This window comes from Ambystoma mexicanum, chromosome 7q, assembly GCF_040938575.1.
Source record: "Ambystoma mexicanum isolate Mex_15411 chromosome 7q, UKY_AmexF1_1, whole genome shotgun sequence".
NCBI lineage: Eukaryota > Metazoa > Chordata > Amphibia > Caudata > Ambystomatidae > Ambystoma > Ambystoma mexicanum.
Genome location: NC_090941.1, coordinates 1,099,173,858 through 1,099,188,191, shown reverse-complemented (window position 1 = coordinate 1,099,188,191; position 14,334 = coordinate 1,099,173,858). Strand labels below are relative to the sequence as shown.

General features: G+C 49.7%; 1 protein-coding gene across 1 annotated transcript in view; it reads right to left on the bottom strand.

Moving 5' to 3' along the window:
• Positions 1 to 320: 320 nt before the first annotated feature.
• The window catches only part of LOC138528640 (tripeptidyl-peptidase 1-like), a 171,970-nt gene continuing 157,956 nt past the window's right edge, over positions 321 to 14,334 (bottom strand). The window contains exons 12-13 of the mRNA XM_069640459.1: positions 11,321 to 11,458; positions 321 to 2,536 (exon numbers count right to left, since the gene is read on the bottom strand). Of these exons, the coding sequence (XP_069496560.1) occupies positions 2,396 to 2,536; positions 11,321 to 11,458 (279 nt within the window). The 3' untranslated portion in view covers positions 321 to 2,395. The remainder of the gene's footprint in view (positions 2,537 to 11,320; positions 11,459 to 14,334) is intronic.

The following is a 14,334-nucleotide window of genomic DNA, read 5'->3' as shown; positions in this document are numbered from 1 at the left end:
CACCATTGGGTGGCGACGAGCGGAAAAATGAAATCCTAGCGGGAGTCAATGCTGATCCGTCAAATAAAAGTGATGCAGACTCCAGGCAAAACATTGTTGCAAAAGACTGGAGAAGCAATTGGCTGCTTCCCCGAGTGGCACTGGATCTGACTGGTCACGCCAGGTGCCACCTTTATGCCACCTTTATGCCACCTTTATGCCTACAAGGCTCCCATATCCAGGCTGCACCAAGAGTGATCCCAAAACATGAGGAATTTGGAGAAGATCTCCATTAAAACTGAATTCAGAATCGCTGTTTCTTAACACACTAAGAAATCTGACACACTTAAAAAACATTTTTATTTTCCTATTGTTCCATTTCAAAACACAAAAGCACTCTTCATCCAATGGAGACGGGAGATGCAGACAACCAAGCACACCACTCAGAATTGTGCTTCAAGTCACCTTCCCAACCATGATTCAAGCCCTTCCAGGTTTACTAACAAATCTTATAAATCTAGATCTTAAAAAGAGAAGGCAATGTGGACAGATGCGAAATGAGAAAGGACCTGAAGCTTTGTTATTCATTTAACTCAGTCACCTGAACCCCTAACTATGTCATCCAGCAAACCCTACAAGTACAGGATGACATTATGAATCCAAACCAGTCAAGATTTGAGAACCCTTCCACGCGCGTGGTTTAGGAACTATGTAACAATTCATATTGTACTCCGGGTTGTACAGTGTGACTAAGAAAATACACGTATAATCTAAAACAGGCAAGCCTTGCCATCATTGCGCCTTTGGTTTACCAGTGATCAGTAAAAGAGGAAACACCAAAACTCCTAAAATAATCTTTGAAAACATCCTAATTTGAATGGACGTGCCCATTTGTCTATGTAAATAATGCTTAAAAATGAAACTACGCCTGTTCCGAGTCTCTGTGCCTTTAAGGCGGCCCTGAGGCAACAGGCGGGAAGCGGCAGGAAAGGGAGGATTCGAGGAGCAAGGATCAGTGAATGTCTGGCCTAGTAACCTTCTTGTGGCAGGACTAACAACGCCAGCACCTGAAATTCCTAATGATGCCAACCACCACTGTATTACTCGGCCAACACTGATTTTTAGCCACTCTAAGCCAGATACGAGCAATTTTCACAACAGGAGTGGAATTATTTCAAAACCAAAATGTGTGAGAGAGCTAGAGAACGCACTAAAAAGCAAAGGCAAGAGAGTTCTTCACACACAGGCAGCACAGCATACAGAAAGCGCCATTATCTTTCCATGAGACAACCATGAAAGAGCCACGTGGGGAGTGAGAGCATCATGGCTGAAAGCAGACCACACAAAGAACACAGGGGCATTGAGAGGAGAGACTTCCAGTCACATCTGAGGTCACACATGTTGAGGTGCGCCAAGGCCACCCGTGTGCGTCCACCATTGTACCAGTCCAACAGATTTGTAACATTAACACACACTTCTCTAAAAGGGTCTTATGCTCCCAGGCGGGCTGCCACCTGGGGGTGTGACACGTTTGTGGAGCGTTTTGCACGTTTTCTAGTGGTTTCTTTCTACTCTTGAGCTACTATTTACAAATACTAGTGGCCAAGTGGGCACTTGTTGAAGCCAGTGGCAGTGCCGGAGGCATCGGCATTGTCCACACCTTGTCACCATGGCACCCAACGTTAAGTAGGGTGCTCCTGAGTCAGTGTGGGCCTTCACCAATTCCGTGTTATTGCTGGTCACGCTTCTTGGGTCTTATTTTGGAGTATCTTGTGGGATTCGTTTGAGGAGGACGGCAGCCTGGAGCACCAGTAGCCTTTGTGAACCGTAGTGAGGAGAACACATGTTAATTTCGACTCTGCCCTGAGCCAATGGGGGGCCTGTATATGATTTATCAGCTCTGCCGTGAGCCAATGCGGAGACTGTAGATGATTCATCAGCTCTGCCGTGAGCCAATGGGGGGCCTGTAGATGATGTAGATGTTCTAATGACAGGCACTTGGCCTGCTGACCCTTTCTGCTCTGAAGGTGAATGTACACTTTATGGCAGCTGGCCATTATCGCTGTCGGTAGATCTCCAGAGAGGATGGTCTTGTGGTTGTGAGTGAAGAATCAGAGTTTCACGGGCTTCAGAAGACGAAGGTGTACGCTCTTTGCTAATCTTCAGCTAAGTGGAGTTGAAGATCCTTGCCAGGACCTTGATTGGGGTGTGTTCCTGATCTAAGGCGTTGGCCATGGGAGCAGGGGCATACCCCCTCCCCAATGATAATGAGACATCGCTTGCAGGATGCAGATTTAAAGGAACGACACATGCTGACGACAGTAGCCTAGGGCTGCGCACTTGCCCTTTTACGCTTCCCCTGAGATTATTGCTGAGGCCCCAGTTCACACAGAAGAAGAAGGTCTTTTCATGAAGGTCACTTGGGAAGAAGCGCTTTCAGTAGATCCGGGAAGTTGGGGGTACCCCAGCCACTCACAGGGTCCCAAGACGGAGAGGCACAGAACCCCTGACCTTCCACTTTATCATCTATGCAGGAGAGGTGGCATCCTTCAGTGACCTGGAAACAGACAGAAAGAGAATAGTGAGTATCATGACCTTGAGCGCCATCCAAATTCCACGGCGCAAAACCGATTCCTAAATCACGCGGAAGAGTTTGAAGATTCCATCATCAGATAAAACACCAGCTCAGTGTGGAATTCGGAGGAAGCTAAAAGTGCACAGCCAAAGATACTGCAAGGTACAGGGATAGTAAGCAAACTACAAAAGAGCCATAATTGGCTCATTCCCACTAACCAAGACGCCCCTCTCTACTGTGAAACTATTAAGACCATGTGAACTACTTACCAAAGCACCAGACCAGGATGCCTTCAACTTTAGAAGAACTTGGGAATTGATTAAATAAGTACGGCCCCATCACCAGTACTGGAAATGAAGACGTATGAAAGGAACCCCCTTAACCGCCCCCCAAGGTGCCTTCTTCAGTTGTGCATTAAAACACTGGCCCTCAAACCAGCCCACATCAGACTGGCCGCTCCTCTCCCACAATCCAGGAAGGAGCTGAAAATGCAACTATTCAAGGAATAGCTCATCATCCCCGTCCAATAAGGACCCACCCTGGGATCTAGCTCCTAACCTTGATACCCATGTCCATGCCTCCACTTCCTGCCTGTGCTCGACCGCACCCTAGTATCTAACTCCTACCCTCGATACCTATATCACTGCCTGAACTTCCTGCCTGTGCTCGACCCACTCTAGGATCTAACTCCTGTCCTCGATAATGATGTCCCAGCCTCCACTTCCTTTCCGGTGCTCTACCTACCCTGGGATTTAACCCCTACCCTCTGTACCCATTTCCCGGCCTCCACTTCCTGCCTGTGCTCGACTCATTCTAGGATCTAACTCCTGTCCTCGATACCCATGTCCTTGCCTCCACTTCCTGCCTGTGCTCGAATCACCCTGGGATCTAACTCCTACTGCCAATACCCATGTCCCGCCTTCCAGACCATTTTACTTTGAAGTAAAATTTGAGGTTATTTCCATGAAGTAAATTACCACTAAGTAATTTACTTTGCAGATACAGCGGGACACCCTACGGACCACCCAAGCACACAGCCTCCTTCATTAAAGAATTCACAGACTTGGTCACCATCTTGCCTCTCACACATGCCAACAACACCTTCCTCAGCAACTTCAACATCCCTGGCAAACCAGTAACCAAGTCAATGAAAGAAGATCTGCCAAACTAGATCTCTTCACACAGCACACATAAGACCCAACTCAAAGAAAAGGTAATATCCCCAACCTCATCGTCACCGCACTGCCCACACTCCATCACAGCTCCCCAATCCCACTTGACTGATCAGACCATCTGTCAATCCCCGTTCCCATTATTCACACCACATCAGTCAAGCAAACTCATTGGAAACCATACAAACAAGCCTTCAGATAATTCAAGAACTTCCAAGTGGAGGCTCACATGCAAGACCGTGCCAAACTCCACTTTGCGTGGGCTGATCTACCTCAAGGAACCAGGACTGCGACTCACTTCTCCAAGAAATTAAAACCACCATGACAGAACATCATCAACCACCATGCCCCTGTGAAACAATGCACCCTCAAGCCTAAACCTTCCGCACACCCTGGTGCGCTCAAGAATTCAACTTCATCAAACAAACCACCACCACCAGAAAACAAAAATCCTGCATCGCATTCGACCTCGCCATGCTCAAGGAACTCCATACTACACACAGATGACTGATCACCACATCCAAGGCCAACTACTACCAAAACACCATAGCCAAGGCCAACAATGAAATTGGAGTCAACTTCAAAGCTATCAAGCACTGCATCAACCCCCTGCATGAGCCACCTATACCACACTCCACCGAAATATTCACTGTCATCAACTCTCTCTTCCTCAATCAGCATGATCCACCAACACATAGACAATGCTACAGCTGACAGCGCACTACACATCCCATCTTGCAAAACTGCAATTAACTTGGCAAGCTTCAAGACACTCACTATGGAAGACCCCACTAGCATCCCTCAAGGCAATATTGTATGCACACAATATCCTCTCTGCCTCCACACCTCCCTTACCAAACGATCATTAAACGCTCCCTAAAATAAGGCACCATCCCCTCGATCCTCAGGACCAGACAAATACTCCCACAAGAAACCAACACGTAACCCCGCCTATTCCAGCAACTGCTGAGATGGGGGAGCAGGTGCAAGTGGATGTATGCCACCTGACCTAAGCCCCGCCCAGCTGGTGCCTTCCTGCCTGCCGCTCTTTTTCACCACTTAGCAAGCCCTGCCCACCTGGTGCCTTCCTGCTTGCTGCTCTTTTCCCTACTTAATGAGCCCTCCAGCCTCTTTTCCTTTACAGATGGGGAGCAGATGCAAGTGGATCTAGGTCACCTGGCCTAAGCCCCACCAACCTGGTGCCTTCCTGCCTGCTGCTCTTTTCCACCACTTAGCAAGCCCTGCCCCCTTGGTGCCTTCCTGCTTGCCGCTCTTTTTCACCACTTAGCAAGCCCCTTCCACCTGGTGCCTTCCTGCCTACCGCTCTTTGTCCCTACTTAAGGAGTAAGGAGCCCTGCAGCCTCTTTTCAGTTGCAGATGGGGAGCAGGTGCAAGTGGGTCTTGGTCACCTGGCCTAAGCACCACCCACCTTCTTAGCCCTGCCTCTTCCTTCCTGCTCTTAACTCTTATATCAAGGGCGTCTCTCGCCCGGGCGTCTGAAGCGAAGGGCAGACAAAGAAAAGGGCAACTCCTGTTTGGAAATGTTCAGACCAGGAGGACCCGGGGCACAACCCCCTGCTCAGACAGCAGGTAAGCATGTACCAACATGTGTTTACTCCCTCTGTCCCCACAGGCCATCCCTGCACTCTCTGGTCCCCCCGTGTTGTTCCCTTGTGCCCCCCTTCCCGCACACAGGAGTCTGTCCTGATACATTCTGGTTTCACCATCACCATCTTGTGGCCAATGCTGGATTTGACTTTTATGGACTTCATTCATTCACGGTGCGTCACCCTTTCTCAACTCTCATGCTGGACTTCCTTTGCATCTTGTACTCATGGTGGCCCTGAATCATGCTGTTCCCATCTTCATCTTGTATCCTGGCTTGCAACATTATCTGTTACTACTGACTTCTGCAATTGTATTCACTCTCCACTCTTGCTTCTCCACTCTTTTGACTGCTTACTCTCTGTTCGCTCATCCTTTCCCTTTCCCCTTTTCCTATCTCCTCCCTTTACTTTCTTATATGCACTTACTCTATCAGAATTGTCCCTAGACCTAGTATGATAGCAACCTCGTCTGTCTCCTCCCCACATCCCCACCAGCACTATCTGAAACGTCATCAGGCCTAGTACGATAGTCGTTTGTATTGTTCCTTAACTCCCTTTCTGCACCCCTTCTCCGGCTCTACCAGAAATGTCGTCAGGCCTAGTACGGTAGTCGCCTGTCTGTTTCCATTTCCTTCCCACTCTCCCACTCCCTTCCTTATCTATGTCTTAGCTCTTGCACTATCTGAAATGTCGTCAGGCCGAGTGCAATAGTTAACTTCACATCCTTACTGTTCATGGCCTGTAAGAATGTCATTGTATTTTCCCTTGTTCCCTCCCTTGCCTTGAAGCGCTTTGAAACACATTGGGTATAGGCGCTATATAAATAAACTATCATATGATATCATACTGCGCCATCACCTATCTTTCCTTCCTAGTTAAGATCCTTGAGAAAGCAGTATCCACGCAACTCCATCAACACATCGAAACAAATAATCTCCTTAAATCCTACCAATCTGGCTTCAGATGCAGATGCAACACAGAAATTACTACCATCAAGGTAAACAACAATGAGCCTCATTACACGGTAGGCAGTAAGGGTTTACCGGTACCGGTATTTTACTGGTACCGTTAAATCCTTACCGCCTTACTACGAGGTCCCTTTGCGGGTTGGGGAATTTAACGCCTGCTTTTTGCAGGCGTTAAAAACCAACCCGCAAAGGGACCCAGGGAGCTAATTACGGTACCGCAAATTGCCCTATGGGGCAAAAATGGGAATGGGGAAGGGCAATGGTGGAAGGGGGAATTACCGCCCCGCCAACCTTGGAATGGGGTGGTAATTCCCCTTTCCACCAAGGCGGTACCGGCAAATTACCGGCATGAACCATGGCGCTAGTAGCGCCATGGTTTACCGCCTACCGTGTAATGAGGCCCAATGTCCTTAAAATCCTTGATGACCACCCTTGTTTGCTGGTTCTCCTTGACCCCTCAGCAGCATCTGACATTGTAAACCACCATACATTCACCGACAATCTACATTGCAGCTAGCTCAAATAGTACCTTTCTAATTGCCACCCGTTTGTATAAAAGGATTCCTCCAATCACCAACTCTAACTATCCATTGTGGAGTCCCTCAAGGATCCATCCTCTCCCCAGCCGCATGACCTTCAATCTTTACATGGAACCACTTGGAACCCTCCTCGTGCCATACAAAATTCACATCCATCAATACGCAGTTGACACGCAGCTCAACCTCAAGATGCCCACCATCAAAAACATCCATAGGCTCAAGGCTCCTATTGATCCGGCTGAGCGGGTCCCTTCAACATCCACCTTGACTCCTCAATCACGGTTACCACTCTCTTCCGCGACCTTTGCACCTCGCTCCCCCTCTTCATCCTCCCCTCTGTTCTTACCTACTTGGCTGGACAAACTCTTGATGCCTTCATCCACACTGATCTTCTGCTCTCCCCCTCTCTCGTCACCCCTCTCTCCTAGTCAGACCACTCCCTCCTCTCCTCTCGCCTGGGCCCCCTCAGCCCCCTGACCTCACATCCTTCAGCTCGGCCAACCTCATTCTCGGACATTCGCCCGATGAAAAAAGTGTCAGCTGCTGCCTTCGTATCTACCTTCACCCCCGCCTCTCTTCCCATTGCAGACTCTACCACTGATGTTGCACTTAGCAACCTCCACCTCGCCATCACCAACACACTTGATATCCTTTTCCCAGTCGTGAGGATTCGCCTGAAACATGCCACCAAGCATAACACTTGGTACAGTTCTGATCTAGAAGTCCTGAAGCGCAAGTGCAGAGCTGCAGAACGGAAGTGGCAGACCTCAAGCTCATCCTGTGACAAACTGGCCTGTCGCCTTCTCCAAATGCAATATTGTATCTCCATTCGCTCCAAGAAGAGAGCTCACATCCAAGCCCGCGTCTCTGGAGCTTCTAACAAACTGCTGAACTCTTTAAAATCTGCAAGGAACTAGCCAATCCCTCCGCAGTCTCTACCATGCATCTTCCCTCTCTGGCCCTGTGCACTGCACTGGCCACCCACTTCACTGCAAAAACTCAGGACATCCTGAGCACCCTCTCCCCTCCCAGCCCCCTGCCGCCCTTGTCTTCCCATCCACCCTCAGCCTTCATCTCCTCCTTCTCTCCCATCACATCAGCTGAGCTCTCTAGGGTAGTCCGCTCTATGAAGGTCTCCTCCAAACAGAACGACCCTGTTCTTCCAGAACTTTTAAGGACAACATTGGCTCCCTTGCCCCTGCACTTGCTGATTTCTGCAATCACTCCCTTGCTACTGTGTCTTTCACCTCTTCCCTGAAGCACTCTCTTGTGACCCCCTCCTAAAAAGCCTTCTGCCGACCCCCTCATGTCCGGCTATCGCCCCATCTCTATATCCCCTTCATTGGTAAACTCCTGGAGAAATTTGTCCTCCCACAACTGACTCAACATAATGCATGAGCTGGTTTGCTGCCTACACGACCATCAGTCTGGGTTGCAAGCATCTAGAGACACGGAAACTGCTCTCCTGAACACCTGTGAAGACCTGCTTGCATCTCTGGACTCCAACTCTCCTGCTGTTCTCCTTCTACTTGATCCCTCCTCTGCATTTGATACGGTCAACCACTCCATCCTCATAAAATGGCTCCACGATATCCTAGATATCTCGGAGCGGGCACAGGACTGGCTGACCTCCTTCCTCACCGACCGTCCATCCGTCCATGATATGATATGGCATTTATAACGTGACTATACACAAGTGTTTCAAGGCACGACGAGGCAAGGGGGGGAACAGCGGGAAGACCAATACAATTATCTTATTAGGCCAAGTGACATTGAGATCGCACAAGTGCAGGGAAGTGGGGGAAAGGGAAAAGTGCGAGGGGGAAGGGGCAGTGCAATACATAGGATCAACAGTAAAACAAATAATTGAAATAAATAAGAACAATAGGTAAAAAGTGCGGCCAGCTTGTGGCAAGTGCAGGGGTAAGTGCAGACATCAAGTGTCAAGAGCTGGTAGGGGAATGTAGGAATACAGTGTTGTCCGGGAGGCAGTGCAGGTGTGCAACTGGCAGGGGAGGGGACCTGGGCCCGAGATCAGAGGGTAGCCAGGTGACCAGTACAGTTTCAGCCAGGATTTCAGCAGGGGAGAGGAGGAGAGAAAGCAGAAGCAAAGAGGAAGGTCTTGAGGTGCTTCCGGAACCGGAGATGGTGCTCCTCAAGTTTCAAGGAGGCTGTTACAGGTTATCTTGGGCTCTGTCTCCTCTCCCACCTCTACCTCTACCTGTGGCATCCCATAGGGCTCCAACCTCTCACCCTGGCTCTTTAACGTATATCTCACTCCACTTGCTCACCTTATTTCCACTCCCCCCCCACTTCCAGTGTTATGCAGATGTCACCCAACTCTTCTTCAACCTTCCCTCTGACACTCCTGCTACTTCCTTTACCATTCCTGACTGCCATTCTGCTATACAGTCCTGTTGTGCCTCTAATGATCTCTGCCTCAATGCCATCAGGACTGAGTTCTTTCCTATCGGGATTCCTGCTCCCACTTCCCTCTGGCCACCCTCTATTGCCCCCCCCACCCCCTTCATCTGAAGCCAGAAACCTCTGAGTCATCTTCAACTTCTCACTTTCTTTCATCTGTCACATCACGGCCCTTGCCAAGAAGGCCCACTTCCAACTCCACCTCCTCAGAGGCATCCTTCCTTTCCTCACTTTTCCCCAGAAGCTCAATGTCTATAGAGCCCTGGTCCTCTCCAGGCTGGACTACTGCAACAGCCTCTTCCTTAATCTACCCTCTTCCTCTCTCCGCCCCCTAAAGCTTATCCAGAATAGGGCTGCGAGACTTATCCTTGGCCTCAAGCCAAGGGACCGCATCTCTCCAGCCCGAAAATCTCTCCACTTGCTCCCCGGTCGCTGCAAGAAGCAAATTCAAATCCCTCTGCATCTTCCATAAGGCTGTCCGAGGCCGGGGATCACGCCATCTACAACTTGCTCTCACCAAATACTCTCCCTTCACGTCTTTACGTTTTCTCTGGTCCCAACTCTCTGTCTGTCAAGTGCTTCTGTAAGCAGCAAGCTGGAGGCCAACCTCTTTCCTCAGCTGGCTCCCTCCTCTGGAACAGCCTTCCCCTTCCTTTCCGTCTTGAGCTGGATCCCCTCAAATTCTGGAAGTGCCTCAAGACTTTCCTCTTGACCTCCTCCTTCTCCTTTCCCCTCATGTGCTAAACCCCTCAGTCGCTGAGATTCGAGGCATTGGTCCTTATGTGTCCTCTGGGTCCTGGCCTTCCGGCCAATCGCTTTCAGCCCCTCTCACTCCCAGCACTGGCCCTTGGGCACCCAATGGCCTGTGTTCCCTCAAAGGACTGCACTTATTATATCGGAAGATGACCACTCTTTACTATGTGACCTCTGCCAAGCACTTAACGGTTCCCGGCAACTTACTGCCTGGCATTTGCCATTCCGGGGAAGTTCCTGGCACTTATCCCACCCCACCCCCACCACCTCCTTGTCCATTCTCTCTCTCGGCACTTGCACGATCCGAATGCTCACAAGGCCTAGTAGGACCACATTTATCCTGTTCATTATTGTATTCTATTGTCTTTGTCCCATGTTCCCTCTCTGCCCTGTGGGCGCTTTGAAACTCAATTTCCTGCTGTATAAGCGCCTTACAAATGCACAATATATATAATAATAGGGGTATTGATGCAATTTGGGTGGAATGAGCTCAGGGTTTACGCCCTGACTGCAATTGGCAGATGAACAGGAAATATCTCCAGGGTCCCTTTTGGGGCCTTCTGGAAGATGACATCCTCGGTAGGTCCTGGGTCAACCACAGGTTGTCCTTTATTACCTTAAATACATTATGGACTCTTAGTAGTATATCGAGTCCACGGCGAAGACAAAAAAGTCAAACCTTATATTTGGAATAGATCACTGGGTCTGTGGAAAAAGGACGAGCCTTTGTGATTGCATTGGGGGAGTGCAAGAGATTGCAATTCCTGGGAAGCCTCTACTGCAGTTGCAGGAGATTAGAGAGGTGCAGTAAGCACTGCTGGGGGCCCTTTGCAACTTACCCCGACCGGTGCAATTTCCCATTGCTAATTGCATTGGGAGGGCATGGAAAGTTAGAGATAAGATGGTGTCGACAGTGTAGCACGTATAGCGGGGCTTCAAGAAAGCGTTCCAGACGCTTCCTCCGACGTTAGACGTTACTATGACTAAAGTAGCGGTCTAGGTTTTATACGCATTGACCGGAAAGGGTCGATTTATGAAAAGGGGCTAGATGGGAAACGTAAATTCAGCCTCCTACACATACTCATGGGTTAATTGTTTTAGATTCCAGACTTTGGGTTCTAATATAGTGTCCATGTGATCACTCGGGTGCCAAAGGTTATGCCGCTTTCGTTGATAAGCCAATGATCACATCTCTACCCTGTCTCCATTGCAAGCCTTGGCCACTTCTCTTAGTGTCATGCATTCCTTCTCAGCATCCACCTTCCACACTCTTCGCCAAACCTCTTGCCTCGGCGTGACTTACATCGAAGAGGGCGCTGCTGCTCCCGTTGGCCTGCAGTTTGTACAGCGCTGGATTCAAGAAGCCCAGAGGGCGAAGCCCCTTCTGCAATCGGTGGTCATTGATCAGGGCGAGGACGCCACCGAAGACCGGAGTTGAGGCCTGTGAGGAAAAGAGAACAAAGGCGTGAGCAATAGAAGGTGAAAGTGGCAGCATGGCGGCGCTTCTGGCTGCATTGCTCTGCTCTGCCTGGCTTCCAGTCCTTTGATGCTGCTGTAGGACTGTAGGTTGCAACACAAGGAGGCTGAAATCTCTACAACCTACGGTTAAAAACTTCCAAGGTTCAGAAACCGCTTATCACAGTACATGAGAGACCAAAGGGCTAACACCCTCAACCTTGCCCTGTCCTCCTCCCTGCTCTGGGAGATGGTTGCATGAATCATGCCACTAGCCCAATACTTCTCATGGTACCCATCAACCATGGACCGCAGCCACCCACCTACATCGCCCGCTGCTCTTTCAAGGACTTCCGCAACTGATGCCATAGAGGCCAGAGGGCCACTGCCTCCTCTAGACTTTTAAACACAACACAGCCATTAGTGTAGGTGACCATATGCCACTGAAGCAGAGCCATAGCGCACCAAATTCACATATGTTCTGTGGAGATCTTTGACACCAAATGCATCATCTGCCTAGCAGAGACCATCAAGCATAAAAGCAAAAGCAGAATCGCCTTGAGAACTGCACCCTCTTCAAGACAGCAAATGCCTCATATTACAGAACAATAATAGCAAATAAATCAGACGGGTTTCTGAACTCTGTCCTGGTGGCGCAGAAGTTCAGAAGGCCAACCTAATTACTTGGAACAGGGTAACCTCTGGACGAGCCAGACTAATCAAGGTAGCGATCGCGGCGATCAAGACTAGGTCTCAAGAGGGGTGAGGATGACTGAAAGCCTGCAATGAGCACACAAAGCAAGATCACTTACAAACTACTCCAAACAGTTATGTTAAAAATATATACACATTTATTTCAAGGCCTTTAAAACAATGACCGTAGCGAGAAAATCACAATATAACGATAGTAAACCAACACATACCATATCAACACAATATATATACAAATACAACAAGTCTCAAGCGTTATATGCACGAAATGTGTAGTCCACCTAAAAGGGAGGGAAAACAGGCAGTGCGAAATAATGCTTAGACCCAGTTCGCCTTCAGAGGCACCTAACTAGATGGAAGTCCGAGCCCTGCGAAGAGTGGAGTCTTGTGCTCACAAAGTAACTGCACGCGCTGGTGCCAACGGGCAAAAGGAGAAGCTCTTCGAGGGAAATCAGGCAGTTCAGTTTAGTGCACAAAAGAAGAAGAACAAGTTCCGCGACTCAAGCGCAGCCTCCAGAGTGAGCAGAAGCAGAGCGCGAGTACGGAAAAGGGTGCTGTTTGACACAGCGGGGAAAGGCAATGGGCTCCTGCAGGAGGGCGACCAGATCCTAGCTATGCTACTCACCGGTCCCCGATGCAAGCAGACCCAGGCTTCTCCGCGTCAGTTTCAGCAGCTGGCATGTTCAGAAGAGCAGGGAACGCCTCGTCGTCGTGTTGAGTAAAAAGACGTCCCAATCGAAGAAACCCGCACAGTTTGTTACCACAGCAGGGCAACGGAGCGGCCGTGTGTATCTGAGCCAAATGTACACTGCTCACTTCAGACCTGGGAACGCCAAGTGTACGAAGCGTGTGAGAGTGACAAGGACTCGAAATACTACACAACCTGGCGGCGGTTACAGAGCAAGACCCCCGTGTAAGCTGGTCAGTCAGCTGGATGGCCCAGAGACGCTTCCGAAGGCTTACTGACAGGAGATGGTGAAGATGCTGAGAATAGCTGTTCCCGCTATTCCAAGGGTCGAAGTACCAGTACTGGCTCGATCAAAGGTGAAAAGGGTTTCACAAGGCAAAAGCAGTGCAGAGGAGAAGTCCTTCAGCGGGTCACCAGCGATTCCTCGGTCCAGCCTCTTGGTTGCAGGATACTTGGCTCCTGTATTCCTTCGTTCGTGAGAACTCAGGAGATCGACATGGTAGTGGTGTTTCCAGCCCCCTCTTATCCACGGTTCCCTTCGCGCCAAAACGGAGGGGACCCAATGGGAGATCCGCTCATCAACACTCACACCATTCGTGGACCAATCACGGACCACGGTGGTCCCAGGAATTCACACCACCCTAGACTCTCTGGCACCCAGGATGTGTATTGGGACCAGACATCCCAGCCCACATCCTGGAGGCACACACAAGACATGTAGAAGCCCGCAAAAGCATCCGTGTTTCGCGGGAAAGTACATGCCCAAATAAGGAAGGCCCCGGGTCGGCTCGACCTGGGGAAGGTGAAGGGAGCAAGACGGTCAGCGGACAGGACAAAGGAGCCTCGAGGTCTGGCCATTTTGGGAGCCAGGCCACCATTTTGGGTTAAGCGCGGAAAACGCGCTTAGAACGCCAAAAGGAGCTCAAAACACAAGAAACAATCGCTGCCACCATTCCCGTCCCTGAATCACTTGCACCGATCAGATACAATCCTAAACGAGTATCTAGGGCCTGTAGAAGGCTAGAGACCCAAGAGAGCTGTAACTTAGCTTACAGTGCCCTCTTGTGTCATGTTGCACGAAAGCCGCAACATGATAAAAGAAACTACGGGAAACAGCGTTCCCCGGTACTGACTGTCTTAAGGGCATATCAGTTTCCCCGTAAGAAAGGAGCGAAAGCCCAGAGGAGTGCTGCAGAAGGCTGCACTTCTCTGGCGAAGTCAAGAACAAGGTGAAAAACAACAGCAAAAAGTTTAGGGGTTGCCACATGGAAGGAAAATTACCTACAATTACGAAATCTTTCCTAACAACTTTCCAGGCTGTGAAGCACTGTTGCAGCCCCCTTCCACAGCCCCCATGTTGGTAATCAGTAGATAAATGCTATGCCACAAACCTCTTCATTGAAACGACCTCAGAAATCAGAACATACATTGACAACACCCACTAACTTAGACCGCTGTTATTC